Consider the following 18,856-nt stretch of genomic DNA (forward strand, 5'->3'; position numbering starts at 1 on the left):
GGCAAATGCTTACTTGAATGGTTAAATATCACTTTAAACACCCCAATCAATTTTGAAATAAATACGCATGGCACAACACATTGGAAGATGCAGCACAAAGGAAAGGAAGTGGCGGAAGGAAGTGGCGGAAGGAAGGAAGGAAGGAAGGAAGGAAAAGGAAGGAAGGAAGGAAGGAAAAGGAAGGAAGGAAAAGGAAGGAAGGAAAAGGAAGGAAGGAAGGAAGGAAGGAAGGAAGGAAGGAAGGAAGGAAGGAAGGAAGGAAGGAAGGAAGGAAGGAAGGAAGGAAGGAAGGAAGGAAGGAAGGAAGGAAGGAAGGAAGGAAGGAAGGGAAAAGAAGAGACGAAGAGAAAAGAAGAGAGGGAGAGAAAGAAAGAAAGAAAGAGAGACAGAAAGAAAGAAGCAAAGAAAGAAAGAAGGAAAGAATGAAAGAGAGAGAGAAGGAAAGAAAGAAAGGTGGAGAGAAAGAAAGAGAGAGAGAAGGAAAGAAAGAAAGAAAGGTGGAGAGAAAGAAAGAGAGAAGGAAAGAAAGAAAGAGAGACAGAAAGAGAGAAGAAAGAAAGAAGGAAAGAGAAAGAAAGAGAGAAAGAAAGAGAGAAAGAGAAAGAGAGAAAGAGAAAGAGAGAAAGAAAGAGAGGAAGAAAGAGAGAAAGAAAGAGAGAAAGAGAGAAAGAGAGAGAGAAAGAGAGAAAGAGAGAAAGAAAGAAAGAAAGAAAGAAAGAAAGAAAGAAAGAAAGAAAGAAAGAAAGAAAGAAAGAAAGAAAGAAAGAAAGAAAGAAAGAAAAGAAAGATCTGCCTGTAGCAGTAGTTCAGGTCCAATTCAGCTGTGCTATTTACTGCCAGGAAAATACTTTGTGTGTGCTGGCCTCTTTCAGTCCAGAATCCGGGTCTATAACCCTGCTAGGCAAGGCACAAATAAATAAAACATTCAAGGATTTGAGCAATATGCTCTCCTTCTTATGTGAATCCATTAAAAAATTCATATTTTTCAGTGGAAGAAGCGTTGAATCTGACTAGCCAAGTTTAGAGAAATACTTATTTCTCCAGAGAAATTAGCAAAATGCAAGTTTTAGTCCTGATACAAGCACTTACATTCTTCTGCTTGCTGCTTTAATAGAGATCAACCTTTGTTTCGGTGACCTACAGCTTTGTAGATAGCCTGACAGTGGGTAATTACTGAGCTCATCACTCACAATCTCACAGGGACAAGATTATTAAAAGGTTTTGAAAATTGTATGAAAATAAGTGGCAGAGAAGGAATGGTGTATTCAGAGCAAAATGAAGAAATTAAATAATGTGGGCCCCACAAAACACAAAATATGGATGGACAATGTGGGAAAGGAGCACGTCTGGTTTCACCACACTCTTGGCCTTACAGAACTATACCAGGGACAAGTGTGGCTCTTTATGTTAGAGGGAAATAATAGTATTAAAATGGTGGAGGAGTATATTTTGACTAGTGCAAAAAGCAAAATTGGAAACATAGGTGGGAAGCTTCTGGATTATAACCATTATTACACAGAAAAAAGGTTTTGTTTCATGTAGCACATTTCACATTTGGGTTATATCTTGCATCAGATACTCACAAGCAATATCTGAAAAAAGTTGGTCTAAAATCACTTCCCAGGAAGGATAAAACACATTCAGATAGTTGGCTTAAACTGGATCTAATGCTGACCAGAACCTCAGGAACATCAAAAGATACATTCCAAACCTTTACAATCTTACTTTTTCTCATCTGTGGCTGGAAGATAAACTTCTAAGGAGTAATAGATAATCTTTATCAATGTTATTGGCAACAATTACTCACAATTGTAATTATTTATAATTATTAATAATTTAAATATCATGATTTATAATACTGAGGGGCAGAACCAAACCAACAACAGAATGAAATTATAGCGAGGCAGGTGGTTTTCAAGAAAAAAACCACAAAAAAACCCTGAAAACAACCAAGCCCTGAGCACAGACACTCACTGGAAATCCCAAATGTTTTAAGATACCAGCAAATTCTGACATTTGAGATGGTAGATGCCTGATGCAGCGTGGGTTCTAAATCTCACCACACCACAAGAGATCTGACTAAAATAATTGCACTGCATCTCCAGTACCAATATATTCAGCATCAGGTCAAGTGTCCCTACACTGCCCTGAGGGCTCATGCTGAAGACAATGAGCAAAATGCATTCACAGTCAGTGAGTGTGTACCCAGTGCCAGGCACAGGAGTAGCAAGTATTCTCTCTCTCCATCACAGAAGTGGATGGCACAGTCTTCTCCTGCCACTTAGGCAACCCTTCCAAAATATTTACAGCTTAAGATGTTCAGTTAGGACTGTCAAAAGCCCAGCTTTGGCTGTATTTGTTCTGATAGAAAATGCCAAACCAGTGACAGAGGCTGCTTTTAAGGCATTCACCCTGAGAACTAAAGCATAAACCCAACCAAATAAAATGGATGGGAAAGGACATCAACTATCTGCAGGGCTGATGGAAAAGCAAAATGGATGCAAGCAACAGAGGGCAAGCATGCCTCAAAGAAACGAGAGGTTAAGTCCACAGTTTGCCTGAGGGAGACATGGACTGCTGAGCAATGAATACACTTGAATTAAAAATTGAGAAATGAAATGAAAAAGCAATCAAGGGTAAGAATGAAGCACAGTGGAAGTAAGAAAACACAAAGCCTTGCACAGTGATTATGCCTCAACCAAATCCAGCAAGTGTAAGAACGATCAGGAAACTCCAGCTGGGTCAAAAATAAAAGCTACCAGGTCATCCACAAGGGCCACAGAGGTCAGTGGTTAAGGGTGTGATGCATCACAGGTGGAGCTGTGGGGAACATGGGTGGAGCACAACCCAAAATGGGAACACAGGGTTCTGGGCTTGGCTTTTTTCAAATTAAGGCAAGACTGAACTTTGTACCTGCCCACACACAAAGAGGCCAAGCAGGTAATTCTTTTCAAAGCATCATAAAACAAGTTGATGGCATTTCTTCTCTAAAATAGATGTCACAGCAGTTAAATCATGTTGGATGAAAAGGTGTTGAATGCTGGGCATTGGCGAAACTCAACCATTCCTTTGTCATACCAAGACAACAGATCTGTGTAAAATGAGGATTTAACCCAGGTATTCAGCCAAATACACAAGAAGAATTGTTTGCTTGGGCAGAAGCAGGCCTAGATCTTCACACAACAAAGTTAGACTGAAGGAAGCTGCTACTGGGTACTACACGAATTAGAATCAATTAGAATTAGGATTTAATTGTCTCTGTATTAGTCAGTAAGGACAATGGCCACTTTTTGGCTGGTAGGCAGGACACTTATAATTCACTGCTCCAGGGCAAAAAGTTTCTGGAGATCTCCTACAGCCTAGCACGATTCAAACCAACCACAGGGTGGGCTGGTGACACTGGCCTAGGAGCTGCTGGGTGGCCACAGCCACAACAAAAGGGGCAAGTGTCCAAAGGCCACTCTGGAGTGACACATCCCTCATGACATGAGGCCAGGAAGGACCATGGTGCGACACACTTGGGATAGTGGAATTTGCACATGTAAAACACTGAAATAAGGGATGCTCATTACCTTAATTTACTGTCATCTGAAGAGAGAAGGACTGGCAATTCACAGGCCAGACCAGCAGGTGGTTTCGCCATCTCAACAGCAGAGGTGAAACAAAACAATGATAGAAATACAGCATAGAGGGAGCAGGGATATAAACCCTGCTGGTTTTCTGCATCAGGGCCATGGGGAGCACTGCCAGGGAGCACAGGAGAGGAAATAACATTTCCTCACACTCTAAAATTTCAGCCACTTGATGCTTTCCTTTTTAAAAGCAAATTAAAATCATGTTTAAAAATCCCCAAACCTTTAACTAAAAGAAGGAAAACTTTTCAGATTCAGGAGAATTGCCTAAACAACCACAGCAGCAGTGGGGAAGGGAATGGGATGACAAGTGGGATGGGGTGACTGCATCCAGCCTCTGGATGGAGGAACATCAACATCTTGTAGCCAGTCCAGAGGAAGCCACCAGGATGATCAGAGGGATGGAGCAAAGGCTGAAAGGATTGGGAATGCTCAGCCTGGAAAAGAGAAGCTTTGGGGTGCCCTTTCAGCCCGTGAAGGGAGACAAGAGAGATGGAGAGAGACTATTTACAAGGGCCTGGAGTGACAGGCCACGGGGCAATGGCCTCAAAATGACAAAGGGTAAATTTAGGGTAGATGTTCGGAGAAATTATTCCCTGTGAGAATGGTGGCACAGGTTTTCCAGAGAAGCTGTGGCTGCCCCATCCTGGCAGTGTCCAAGGCCAGGTTGGACAGGGCTTGGAGCAACCTGGGATAGTGGAAGGTGTCCCTGCCCATGGCTGGGGATGGGACTGGATGAGATTTAAGGTCCCTTTCAACCCAAACCATTCAGTGATTCTGTGATCCCATGAATTTGGAGACAGCTGAATTAATCTATCAGCTTCCTGCTGGTTCTGTCCCCTCCACCCCATTGCCAACAGGGATGCCTGCACCCCATGAAATGGCCTTGGGAATGCCCTGTAGCAGGAATAGCATGGCTGGAGTCTCAGCTTTTCCTGCTGTGCTCAACTAGATCTGCCCACTTTAAGGTGATGTCCATATCCTGTAAACACACTTTTTTTGGTGTTCTGTATTGTTTGAAGACTTTGCTTTGTTCTGAAGTTTCCAGCCCTCTTCTCTGAAGAAAGCTTCCCAAAGCCAAGACCTGCCCAGCACCTTGTCAGGGATTCATCCAGATGACTCACAGGATACATGTAATTTCTGTGGAGCAGTAATTCCCTCTGGTTAGAGCTGGAAGCACAGAGCTGTGTGACCAGAGAGAGATGACTCACTAGGTGACCTTCAGATTACGCCTTTTGGGGAAGATACTTCAATGGGAGGAGAGTTTTAACACAGGAATAGATGGTCTTAGGTTATGGTTAACACTTTCACAGGGTGTTATGAGCTGGCCAGAGGAGTATGTACCAGGGATGGGGCAGGAGTTCTCAGGTGAGCTGAGCTGGCTGTAGTTTGGACAAAAAACCCAGTTTAGGACAAAATACATGTAGCCTCCATGGGCCACATGTAGCCTCCATGTCTCCATTGCAGTTCCTGCTGTCCCTGCCGTAAGAATTACATGAATTTAGGGTACAGACTAAATGGTAGTTCAGGTTCATTTTCTCTGGGTTTATTCCTTTAGTCCATGCAGCGCAGAAGGTGATCACAAATAATCTTATATGGTAAGGAAAGAAGTAAGGATCCCTTCGAATTGATTAGCAAGTGTTGAATAAAAGCTGCCTAAGATATTAAAAAATGATGGGTTTACCTCAAGTCATGAGATTCTGATCTTTGTAAGAGGGCACACATACGTAAGTGTGATGTTTTATTCTCATTTAGAAGATACAAAGCTTCCAAATAATACGGGCTGCCTGCATAGGAAGGTTTGCTGAATCTTGCTGTGTGATTCTTTGCTATCTTTTATGTACCCTCTGGCAGGCCCTGGGGTAATATTTGTTTAGAGTCTTTAATAGTTTTGGAAATGTGTTCTCCTCACTCAGCTGAAAAAAAAGGAGTTTTAAAGGTGCATATTCCCTTCTTCACGTGACACTCTCCCTGTGCAGAAGTCAGTGTGTTAAAACACCCAGAATTTAGTGAATTTCCTGCCAACAGAGCATTGGTATGTAGGAAAGTATTGCTCTGATATCTTTCCCTTGCCAAAGGGAAGGACTGTCCTATTGATCTCTCCCATGCTACAGGTTGGGAGATGAAGACAGATTTCAACATTTTTTTACTGTAGTGGCAGTTTCCTGATGTAATCCAGGATTATTCCCTGCTGGCCAAACAAGAGCTGACAAAAAAAGGCCAGCCCTCAGCTGAGCATCTGATTCAAAAGAAAATTCAGCTGAAAGGCGAGCATTGGAAAGATGAGTCAATACAAAAGCAAGCAGCAGCTCTGGATTTAAGCAGAAGACCACAGCATTTAACCTACTTTAGCAGATCAATGCAGTGGATTTTTAATCATCACATTAATCCTAAAATAAAAATAATTACCCCAGAGATCAGTATTAAAGTCCCTTAATTATATCTCATTTCATCATCCTTTTTACTCATGATCAGAAGCTGCAGAGACCAGAGCTTCCCAATGCCATTTCTCCAGCTTGTGGTTTGACTCTCCTGTTAGGACTTCAGCTGAAACAGCAGGGATGAGGCACTGGCCATGGTGAGAGCACCCACACCCATCCCACCTGGGAGAAAACTGAAAAAGGGCAAAAAATAAGGCGGACAGGACTCTGCTCTCCAATGACACTGCATACAACTGCAAAGGAAGGAGTGGGGAACATTACACAGTGGGTGAAAAATGTGTGAATGCCTAGAAATTCAATCTCTACACTGTCCCCTTCTTCCAGCAATGCCAGGAGCTCATTAACACCCCATAAGGGGAAAGAGAGAACTTTGAGCAGAGGCTGGGCCCCTTATCAAATTTCCCTGAGCAGAGTTTATTTCCTGGAGCATCCTTTCCTGTCCACAGTCCTGCCACCCCCTCAGATACTCTGGGAGCATGGCTATGGGCAAGTGCAGGACCCTGAGCCTCCATGGACAGCCTCAGGTGGGATTTCATGGCCATCAAACCAGCCCATTCCATGCTTGTAAGGGCAAGTGGCATGGCACAGCTTACAGCCACAGAGCAAACTTTCCCATCTTTCTCCCAGAAAAGGGTGAATAGTCACCTTTCTCCCCTCTGCTCTTTGGGACCAGTCCTGAGTCCGTGCTGTCAGCTGCATTGTGCCCAAGCTGCTTGTTTGAGGTCACACTTCCCTGCCTTGCTGGCCTTTACCCATTTCCACCATCTTCTTGCAGAGAAAAGAGCTACCCCGGTGTTATATTTAGACTTAAAAGCACTGCACACTTACTGAAATAGTACTTTAGGGCAATTTTCAGGTTTCTCCAAATACATGGGGGAATTTCTTCCTGCTGCCTTGGGAAGAGGCCACGGAGCCTGCTGTTGCTGCAGTGTTGGGATGCAGGCAAAGGCATCCCAAACAAGCAGCACCTGGAATCCCAGGGAGTAAATGGCTTCATCCCCAAGCTCCAGCTTGGCAAGTGGCACCAGGGCTATAAATATCCCACTTCCCCTCTCCAAGGAGCCTCTCCAAAACCACCAGGTACAAGTCAAAACACGTCCAAGGAGCCTCACAGCCGGAATCAGCTTCTGGCAGGGGCTTAGCACCGGAGGTTTGTGAAGTGCAAGAGTAATTAAAGGTTACAGCTGCCCCTGCACGGAGCTCACTGGCAATCAGACTGCCCTGAATGCTCACCAGAAGGTACTGCAGGGTGTTAAGAGAGAGGGAGGGAAAGGAAAGCTGGAAAAAGAAAAAAAAAAAAAGTAACTTCATAACATTATTGTGGTAACAATGCAGGCCACTGCTTAAATCGCCTTTCTGTCACCAAAAACTTCCAGCCAAATTCTGCATTTTTATTTCCATGGAAGAGGGGAACTGCCAGTTCCCAGCAGAAAGGATTTGAGGGCTGAGCTGCTTTTTGTTTTTTCCCCTGCACTGACTTTGGGGAACCCTCTATGAGACTGTTTTCACATGATTAATTAAAAAAAAGAAAAGGAAAAAAAAAGTAAAATAAACAAATCATTGCAAGTTGTAGTTAAAAAAAAAAAAGAAAAGTAATATTTTCCAGTCTAAGTGACAAAATATATGCCCATCTCCCTACTTGAGACTCTTTGATGGCAGAAGGCTCAGAACCAGACTTTCTCCTTGCAATCCTGGGAATTGGACGTCAGCCTTTTTTCATTCCCTGATGAGGACAGGAGAGATTTCCAAGGCATGAGGCAGGACAGAGTCAGGCCACAGAGATCACTCAGTGGAAGAGTTTTTGGTTGCATCTTCTCTTAATTTTATCTTTGCTCTGCCATTTTTCATTTCATTTTGTACTTGTGATTTATTTTTCTTCTCTCTAACCCTGCTGCAGTAATTTTGACTTGGAAAAGCAAGGATTGGTAGGTCTGCCAGGCCTCCAGGACAAATGGGAAAAACTGAGAAAATAAGGCAAGATGAGACCTCGACCTGGCCATAAAGTCATATTCTTAACACTGAGGAAGCTTAGTGCTACCCTTGTCTACCTACCAGGCTCCTCAAGCTCCCCAAATATGGAGAGTTTATACCTCCTCAGGTAATTATTTTCTTTAAAAGTTCCCCATCATGATTAAATCCAAATCTTCCCTGCTACAACATTTTAGCAATTTGTGAGTGTTTAGAGAGAGGTATTTATTGTTTTTGTCTTCTAAGATTTAATTTGGATATTTCAAGTCAGTTATCCTTTTTCCCCTCAGTCTTCTCCAAGCCAAAAAACCCCATGTTTTCAACACTTCTGCTCATTCTTGCTTCTTCCAGCTGAGGAAGTCACATTTTTCTGGAGCTGAGGTGCCCAAAAAAACCAGAGTCCCCCAGACAAGGCCTTGTGCTACACAAGGCACACAAATTGCTCTGTGGATAAACAACACCCCTGTCTAAACATATTAATATCATGCTTGCTTTTCTCTCCCAGAGAGAAATGTTGGCTGATTTGCCAGCATTTTGCTTGCTCTTGGCACAAAGCAAACAACTACATGAGTTGCAAGGAAGGCAAGAACCAAGCCATTTATCTCTCCTGGCAGAGTGCAGCTCAATTCCAGTAAAAAATTCCACAGCAGCTGCCTACACGACTGAAACACTTACCTCAAAGCATGTAAGGGAAACATTCATCTTCATAAAATCATGCAAGCTGTAACTTCTCAAACTAGGTTTAAGTAAAATAAACTCTGCATGGGTCAAGGTTAAACATTCATAGAGCCCCATCAGTGTTTGCTGTGAAAAGAGCATTTTCAGATCAAAGAGTGATGTGCTCTACAGCGAGGCAGTCTCAGCAGCAATTCATAGGAACACAGCAGTGCAAAAATAAAGCGCTCTCTCGGTTATCTGGAACACTAATATTGATTTTAGGAACTGCATCTGCATGTTTGTTTCTAAAGACATTGAAGTTCCAGCAATGAACATGCTACTTCAACATCTCGAGCCATTTCAGCCTGAACTTACACAGAGTGGGAAGCCTTGGAAGGGGCAAATACTCAGGTGGCACGAGTCTGTTTAAGTTGAATACAAACCCAGATTTTTGCCGCAGCTGAGGATTAAAACATAACCCAGGAAACTCACAAAACATTATATTCTGCCAAACCTTCTCCTGCACTCATAATCTAACAAACATTACAGATGCTGGATGCACCTTCCCAGACTGACAAGTTATTGTTATCATCAGCAAAACACTGAGAAGTGGTTTGCACTGCTATAATGGTCTGCCTGGAGCTCTATCTCCCCTCAGCCTGATCAGACAACTTTTCCTATTCCCTCTGATCCCCCCTTACCTCTTGAGATAGTTTCTCCCGTAGAGGATCTGCTGCAGCAAGGTGACCACGGCAAAGGCGCAGATGAAGATGAAGAACAAAGTTCTGTTTCCCAGCAAATCCCGGCTTGATGAAGGGTCAGTGTATCCCATCCTTCTGAAAAGCCACTGAAGCTTCACTGGGTAAAATTCAGTTCATTGCCACCTTCATGCCCTTTTTGCTGGGGACTGGAGGGGAATGCCTGCTGGCTTTTCTGTGAGCAATCCAAGGACAAGGTATCCCATTGTTTGGTCCTGCTGCCCCTTCCTTGCCCCTTTTGGATGTTAGCTCCAGGACTGTGCGCAATGGCTTGCTTCCATGGCAAAGTTTCCAGGAGATTCAGACGTGGGTAACATCTAAAATCATCTCTCAGAGCTCTCTCAGCGCAGGCAGCTTGTGCTGTGTGAGAGGCATTCTGTTCCCTCTAAGCCTCTCTTGAAAACCCGCTGCTAGCAATTATCTACTTCAATCCCATTTTCATATTCCAGATGGGGGAAGCTGCACACAAACCAGAGAACTGCAGCCAATGGCAAACACGGGGCTCCGGCAACCTGCGTTGGAAGCACATAGTCGTCAGCTCCTCTCTGCTTCTGCTCAGTGATTCCGACCAAATGTGCTCACAAGGAGACGTGACTGGGGCTTGCTATTATTGAGCAAGCATGCAACAATCATGAGGATTTCATTCAGAACCCTGCAGGGGGAGAAAAAAAAAAAAAAAAAAAAAGAAAAGAAAAAGGGAAAAAGAAGCACAGCAGCAGTAGCAGTCTGGTCAGGCTAGCAGGAAAGCTGCATTCTGTGTAGCAGCGCGCCGTCCGTGCCGTGGCTCCGGTGCTGTGGCATTTGCATGCAGAATGCAGAGCCTTCAGTCCCACTCTGCTCACTATTTGGGCTCCTCTGTTTCCCCTATTCCTCCAGAGTAAGCATGAGCAAGGTCACTGTGCATCCCTTCAAGGACAGAGCTCTCAGTGCCTGCATGCTGATTTATTGGAGGCTCTGAGTAGCCTCACAGCCGCAGAGAGGGAGCCTGCCTCTCAGTGCAGGCTCTAAGAACCATTCATTTAAAGAGACAAATATTCTGATTGTTCCTCCACTAGACACAGTTCTCTTTTGAAAGGGCAGAGCAACAAGACCTTGACCACAGCCATCGTAACTCCTCTGAACCTCCCCCCATTTTCAGGAGAGGCTCAATTCAGCTCACAGAGAGTTTTGTCACTCATTTCACTGGGAGCAAAATCTGCCCCAACCCTAAAACAAGTTCCAATGAAAGCTTTATCCATGAATGAAACATCCAAACTAGGAGGTTGTTTTGCCCCAATAACAGATGGGAAAATGATTTTGACAACAAAATGAGGGGGGGAGGAAATCCATTGTCTAAGAGAATAGGAAGATTTTTGTGTGAATAGATTTTCCAACAGTTAAATCAGTGTATGCAAATTGCTCCAGTGTGCCAGCAGCCCAGCTGTGTGGAGCAGCAAACAGAGTGTTCACGGACTTTGTTTCAGCTGTAACTTGTGCTCCACGTGAAGAAGGGCCAAAGGTAACTTTGTGCAACCCTTTCAACACAATCCTTAAAGACAGGGCTAGTCTTCAGCACTTCAGCATTGACCTACAGCAATTTAGGCAAGACAGACAATGGCTAAAACAGGCTTTGCCTTACCTAATTTTAAGCAACAAAAGTCACACAAGTGTCTAAGGTGTGATGATGTCACCCCGAACTCCTGCAGGCTGGAGAGCAGCACTTTAGACACAACTGACTTTGCAGAGAAGGTTTAGGGACCCAGCCCCTGGAATGTCCTGCCTCAGTGCCTCTCACAAATCCCACACCTCTATTTCTGAACCCTCCTAAATGCTTCCATTATCACCTTGCTTATAAATAGAGTGGGGACCCCAGGTCAGATCAAAGATTTCCCAGGGAAAAGCAGGGGTAGAGGGCAAGGACATACTGATTCTTCCTTGGAAACACTCTTCTACTATTTTGTCATTCAGGGTCTTCCAGAACAAAGGAAAGAAAACCAATATTTAGGTTAGAGAAATGACTCAGTAGGATACACTGTACTGGGAATAATGCATACACCATGGGACTGTAAGTTAAACACTAAAAGTAGTTTGATTCCCTATTATCAAAGCCATCAGCTCTGGGGCCAAATATTTATTCGTTAAATAATCAGTTCAGATAAGCTCACATTATATGAACTATATGTTCCTATATGAGACTGTTTCCATCTAGGAACTGAACCATTCCAATGGATCTAACCAGAAAGCCTCTCAGGAAAAGATAAAGCTGTTTGGCCATCAAAATTCCCAGGCTGAAACCCCACAAGACACCACAGTGGCAGATTTGTATGCAGTAGTTTAGTCAAGGCCAGTAAGTTCAGAAGTGAAGGAAAATTTACTTAATGATTTGAACTGTTTTATTTCTACTGATAGCTTTGAAAACTCTGAGAATTTTGCCTCAGTTGCTCTGGGAGTCATTTTACAATAACAGCAAATTATTAGAGAGTAGAATTTGGCTTCCTCTGATTTTCTGTAGGTGTGACACTGATTTTGCAGATTCTTATATCACCTAGGTTTCAGTGAAAACACTTTCAGCTTTTCTACTTTACTGCCCTCCATTCAAAGGGTTTTTTTTTCCCCCTTGAGATCTGTGCAGTAATGCACCAAATTCCTGAGCCTAGCAGAAGCTCTTTCTCCTGGAGTGATGGTGAGCCTGAGCTGCAGCAAACAGCCCATGCATTCTGTCAGTCTTTGATTTTCTGTGTCCTCTCATCATCCTCTGCTGTATCAGGACTGGCCAGAAGATGCAGCACCTGAGAGACCTATGAGCAGGAGAGCTGCAGACCCACAGAACAAAGTACAAAGGTAGCTACAAAAAATAGGAGAGGTTTTCTGTGCCAGAAGCTTGCAGAGGCATCATTCCTGATGTCATATGCAAAAGAAATCTGTTTGCTGCCCTCAGCCCAGTACAACACCACTGCACAACTGGAAGCAGACCAAGTCCATGCAAGCACAGAGAAACAGGACATCTATTGACAAATTTTCATAGGATGCTCAAGGTTGCCTGCAATATTTATTGTGAGTGAAACTTCCTGAGAGTGCAGCAGAAGTGCTGAATGAGCAGTGTCAGCACTCATTCCCGGGGCCCTTTGAGAATTTGACTTGTAAACTGCAGGCCTCCTTGAAAGGATCCGGCCTCTGCAGAGAAAAAAATATATATTTTTATAATAATTTTACACTCTGCACTTGAACAAGCAGCAGACAACAGCAGATCCCCTCTCAGAGTCTGAGAAGGATTGGAAAAGCCCTCTAAGACCATTGAGCCCAACCATTCCCCCAACACTGACAGCTCCACATTCACCCATGCCCCCAAATGCTGCATGCACCTGCTTTAATAACATTTCCAGCACAACAAACACAAGCTCAGAATGGGTATTCCTGCATCCATTCTTGGAGCACAGACTTCCAAATCTAAAGCAAATCTGGCAAAATAGATCTTAATATGAAGCTGCCAGAAGCAGTCAGTCTTACACGTGTCTGGCCTTTATTTGTTGCATGTGAGCTGCTTGCTAAATTTCACCAGAGATAATCTGTCACAAGAAACTCCTCCAGCCTGAGCAGTGAGACTCTGAGTGCTCTAACACAAACACAAACATGCTCCTTACACTGACACGCTCCTATGGGAGCTCATAATTTGCTCTTAAGGCCCAATGAAGCACGTTTGAATTTATTTATTTATTTATTTATTTTTAAAGCCAGCATTAAATTTCAAAGAGAAAGAAGCCAAGACCATGCTACTGAAGCTCTAGATGAAGAAAGATGAATTGGCAAGAGGACAAAATCTGGTAGGGGTTAGACTCTTTTTCTCTCTGGAGGCCTTCTCTCTCTCTCTCTCTGTTGAAAGGAAATACACAGCCCTTCCTACTGATATGGAGTTGATTTTTTAATGCAAATGAACTACAAAAAATTCATTTTTGATGGGCAGGCCTTGGGAATTTTTTAAAGTATCTTTTCACTGAACCTGTCATTTGAATCAGTGTTTGACTGATCATGCATTCTAATTTCAGCTGAAAGCAAGGGTATTTGGTGTCTGGGACAGCAGATCTGTCTCTTGGTTGTTTAATCACAGAACACTTAACTGAACATGTAAACTCACAGAATCATACAGGTTCAGGGTAAAACAAGACATGCTTAACATTCCCCTTCAGGATTTTTTCTCTTCCTGCCTGCTCAGCCACTCTTCATGGCTGTTATTCAGACCAAAGAACTCCACAGCCAGCGCTGCAGAATACTATGGGTGGTAAACAGTTTGAGAACATTTTTTACACCTCGTTTTCCCCCCCAAATTAAAATTAAATCATGCCTATTTACAGTTTCTACAATGCTTGTGTAAACTGCTAGATCCCTGGTTTTGCAAAGAGCTGGCACCCAGGTATACGGCTGTGAGGTTCTGCTGAACGTGAAACTCATAAACATATGCTTATCAATATTAATTCTTTTGCAGATATAAAACATGAATTTATTAGCATAATCGAGTGCTTAACACAATGTCTAGTCCCCCATCACTGCCACAAATCCATGTGTCTTAAACTGAGAAAGTGAAGGAAGCTGAAAGGATTCAGCTAAGATGTAAACATTTGTTTTCTTCTGAGTTGGGTTCAGCCACGTGGAGGTGACAGTGGCTAATCTGGCACCAGGCTCCCACCTGAGGAGACAGCTGAATTAGAGGACATGTCCTGAACACAACGTTTGGTTTGTACACTGGATACACATTACCTCATCTCTTAAGTCATGACCAATTTTCTTCCAGTTATGGGTCACAGAGTGCCCCATTATGGGGGAAAAAATGACCCAGTGCATAAAAAACCCCTTTTTTACCCTGATGACATCATCTCTGTTGGAAAAGGAATGATGTCTGCCTCAAAGGAATAAGGTCTTCTGGCAGGAAGCTCTGCAGAGGGTGCCTTGGCTGCAGTGCTGTACATTTACTGTTGACAGTTCCTTATAGCAGAGCCTGCTAAAATGTATAGCAAAATGCAAACCTCGGAGCTAAGGACATCTCTGCTTTCCCAGTGGTATTTCCATGTTCCTAGAAAACAAAGGAAGTTAAGTGTGATTGTTATGGTCCTGTTCAGGCTCATGGCCCTGTAAGTAACTGAGAACAGTGGAAGCCCAGCCTCTCTGCAGAGAAAAAGAAACAGGACCCAGATTCATTTACAGGAATCATCAATAATAAACGTTAGCTTGATTTTGGAGCACTGCATGAGAGCCCTGGGTTTAGCAACAATTCAAGGGGACTGAGATGTTGGCAGAGCCACAGAGGGGTCAAAGGGTTTCCACGGCCAGCAGTTGCTCTCAAATAAGAAATGTGATCCCTCCTCTATTCCAAATAAGTCGTAACTCCCACCCAGTTTTCCAAAACCACCTTTAAAACCTCCCAGAGGAAAGCATTGGAATTAGTAGCACTCACTTTAATGGGTGTCGAAAGATTGATATTTCTTTTGGATGAAAATATTCCAGTGGTAGCATCACAATGAACAAATATTTCCCATGACCAGAATAAGGATCACACATTAGCTGATGCTGAAAACCACAATTAATAATTATTTCACTATTTCAACAGTTCATTTTTACAGAAAAAGTGAAAAGGTTAATCTCAAATATTTTTAAAAATATGTAAAATGGCATATTAATTCACAGAGGGAGCATATCAGATTTTGGAATATGTTTTGCTCTGTCAGTGAGTGGCATCAATCAGAATGGATGTAAATGTGAAAATGAAACTTTTCCTCTGAACTATCAGCTAATTAAAACCTTCAAACTTTTGTGCTGCTCTTATACTCTAGATGTAAGAGACCTATTAGAGAAAATTATTTAGGAAAAGTTACAAGGGTAATTTTTTATCTCAGTTCTGCAGTGATTTTGCATTCAAAGGAATTAAGTATATTCCTCTTGAATTAACCATCAGCTTCAGTTCCCATGACCTTTCAAGCAGCCCAGACACTCAGGTTTTGAGCCATTCCTCATTATGCCCTCCAAGAGCACTAATTATAGTGCTGGCTACACACATTAGTAACCACTAGTCTAACTGCTACTTCACCTGAGCTACTCCTCTAGCCAAAGCCAGCATGTATTCCGACACATCATGATTTTGTAAATAATCAATGCTAGTCCATTTTTAGTTCAGTCCATGACAAATATTACTAATTTAAAAAAAAAAAATCTATCTGGCTTTTGTGGTCTCCAAAAATCTCTATTCTTCATGAGGCATATTTTGTTTTGCTCTTCTGGCACTGTGGAAATACCCACTGGAACCCAGACACAGAACCTGGAAGACAGACACCTCTACCCTTACAGCACTGTGACCAAACACACCTTTCTTCCCCTCCTGGGGCAGTGTGGGTTCAGATTTTAAGCCCTGCACAGTCTCTGGTCTGACCTGAAAAGTGGCCACAGAGGTGTCTATTAATAAAGCTGGTGGCATTTTTAAATTCCTTCCTTTGGATCTGTGATCTGCCATAAATCCCAGGGTCGTGCTTTCTTGTGTTAGGGTAACAAATAAAGAACATTCCTGGAACAGTCAGACACTGCAGCCAGGCATCAGCTGAGTCAGCTCCTGCCACAGGCACTTGTAATTTACCCAGGCAAGAAGGAAAGGTGACAGTGGGATTTATTAGCCCCTTTGGCAGACAACAGGAATTGCACTTTGGAAGCCGTTCTTGGTAGCATGGAAACGGCTCGGCTTACAAACAAGTTCAAAACCAAGACAACAATGGTCCATGTTGCTGCCAAACAAGTTTGAGAGTCTCAAGGGCAGCACCAGACACCCAGAGGGATAAGCTCCAACCACAGGCAGGGCCTGGATCACCCCTGACCTCTGCCAGCAGCTTGGCCTTTTACAGCCCTGTTACAGGCAGTGCTGGCATGGGCAGGGAGCTGGAGGGCCGCAGTCAAAAACATATTTAAGCATCTTCCTCCCCTTAGAATGCTGAAAATGAAAATCCTTGCTTGGCTCTTGACTGCAAGTGAATTGTCCAGGGTTGTGATTAGAGCGAGACCTTAAACTCAGCCTGGGATAGTGAAAGGTGTCCCTGCTGATGGCAGTGGTTGGAACAACATGGTCTTTAAGGTTCTTTCCAACCCAAATTGTGATTCTATGATTTATGATGACCACGTTGACATTAGCTATATTCCAACTACTTCCAGTGCTGTATTCCACATATTTCTTTCTATACCAGGACCACCAGTACATCCATCAGTCAGAAAATTTTCAGATTTTTTCCACGATCTTTGCTGATGGTGTTGGCCTCTTGCTGGAGACCCTGCAACAGGTTGTCATCTAAATAGCTGAGTACAGTCAATTGGAGGTGTTCATTTTCTCTAAGAACCTAAAACGGGGAAGACAGAATGATAGTTTATCCACAGCCAATATTAACATCCAACACCATACAGCCTACAGGATCCAGTGCTGTGCAGGCAGATATTAAGGAAATGCCTTTAACAGGGAGAGACATCCCCAGAAGAGTAGGGATGAGGAAAGGGCAGCATAGCACAGCATTCAGCCAGAATGTTCCCATCAGCATCACCTTTATTTAAACATCACTTTCAATCAGCTTTTTTATTTTCTTCCAGGTGTATCCAGCAGCTCCTCTGGAGCTAAGAAATTTGTGTGTGGGCTTTCTTTCACGCACTGTGGGTAGGAAGGTATGTGGGAACTATAATTCAGTCACTCTAAATCACATGTAGCTGAAGCTTGAAAGAAAAATAATAATAAATGGTTCAGATTGTCAGGCTCAGTACAATTCTCAATCAATTAAAGCCTATTTTAGCACCAGGGCAGTTTATTTTTATAATGTTCTTCTGGCATTTTGATGCTTTCATGTTACTGTGTAGCTAAAAGGTCCTGCTGGGAACAAATTACTCTTGGTACAGCATTCTCTGAACTACAATTTCAGTTTCAATGATAATAAATATCAAATGATAATAAATAATATCCACAAGAGCAAACAGCAGCAAGAAAAGTGCTACTGGCAGTGAGAGAGAACAACTTTGGACCTGGGTAAAGCAGGAAGATAAACCAAGGTCTCAAGCACAGTAGAACCATTGTTGTCTGGGCTCAGAGTTTAAAAAGTATTCTTCAATGCATATGACTTCCAAATGTAATTCAATGTATTGAGACATTAAATAGTGTAAAGTCACCAGTGAAAATATTCCTCCACCAGCTTGCTGCTTCTTTTCATGAATGGTTAAAATTAAACACTGTGTCTGAATTTTAGATCTACATTTTCTATTGTTATCATGGTTCCCCTTTCACGGATATGGATTGCCCAAATCTGAATTTCTCTTTTGCTGCACTTGAGAATTTGAACCACAGTGTCAGATTCACACTGAAGGTTTCAGAGCTTCAAAAGTTGCTTAATTGATGAGGAGAGCTCTTCCCCGATGTGACAACAAAACCCAAAACTAGTACTGTTTGTGGGTCCTTGCAGTGCAGGGAAGCAGCTGGCAAACAAGAACAATGCTGTGAGTTCACCTTTCCTTGCTGGAATCAGAGACAAAATATTTGTTTAATAAGAGGGACAATAATAACAACAAGTTGTTCTTATATTTTTTTTTTTTCACTGTGCCAAAGACAAAGATATTGTGGAGGATATATCCTAAACTGTTGCACACTGTCATTATAAACTGATTCAATTTTTGCTCTAAGCTTTACCAGGCAAGGGAATTAAAAGCAAAGTGGGAAGGGTGTATGAAGAATGTCCCTTACCCCTTTTTAATTTACAGATTTGAGCCTCCCAGTTGCTCTTGCTTTTCTTCATTTGGAGCCATCCCTCACAATACCCTGTTCCAGGTAGAGATTTTCTATTTTCCTTTCCCAACTGAAAAAAAGGACCATATCAAACACAAAATAATAGTAAAATTATGTCCTTCCAGGGCAGGAGAGAGCTATGGCAGGGTCAGCAGCTTCCCTCTGGCAGCTCATGCTCAGGTGCTGGCCCCTCACCTGGGATACCACTGCAGGTTTGGCTTGGAAATCCAAGGAAGCTGCAGCTCAGATCTGTACATTCAGCATTCTTCTTCTCTGGACAAAAGAAGGACAAACTTTTTTCCTCAGCACTTTTCCTTCCAGTTGATGAAGCAGAACCAGCTGGCGCTGCAAAAATCAGTGTTTTCACAACAAACACTGGGCTGTGACACATCTCCTTAGCTAAGAGAGTCACCAGCTCCACAGGAATACACACCTTGCTCTGGGCCACACACCTGGAAAATCCCTGCAAGTTCTGACCAGCCCTACACAGAGCTCCAGACCTGAGTTCCCCAGCTGCTGCCTGGAACCAGCACATCACCTCCCCTAAAATATGCAGAAAAACCATAAACTCTGCATTTTGTACCCACTGCCTGTCCTTGCAATCTCCACTCCCTCATCACAACACGTCTGTGCTTC

The 18,856-nt window shown here is 43.0% G+C and overlaps 1 protein-coding gene across 4 annotated transcripts in view; it reads right to left on the bottom strand.

Annotated features, from left to right (window-relative positions):
• Positions 1-18,856, bottom strand: part of ST8SIA5 (ST8 alpha-N-acetyl-neuraminide alpha-2,8-sialyltransferase 5) — a 70,257-nt gene that overhangs the window by 37,677 nt on the left and 13,724 nt on the right. For 2 of the 4 annotated variants that reach the window (XM_059873150.1, XM_059873148.1), the window contains exon 2: positions 9,400-10,108. The exons of 1 other annotated variant lie outside the window; for it this stretch is intronic. In XM_059873150.1, the coding sequence (XP_059729133.1) occupies positions 9,400-9,530 (131 nt within the window). In that variant the 5' untranslated portion in view covers positions 9,531-10,108. The remainder of the gene's footprint in view (positions 1-9,399; positions 10,109-18,856) is intronic. One more of the 4 variants, XM_059873149.1, reaches the window with a different exon arrangement.

The sequence above is a fragment of the Haemorhous mexicanus genome, chromosome Z, assembly GCF_027477595.1.
Source record: "Haemorhous mexicanus isolate bHaeMex1 chromosome Z, bHaeMex1.pri, whole genome shotgun sequence".
Taxonomy (NCBI): domain Eukaryota; kingdom Metazoa; phylum Chordata; class Aves; order Passeriformes; family Fringillidae; genus Haemorhous; species Haemorhous mexicanus.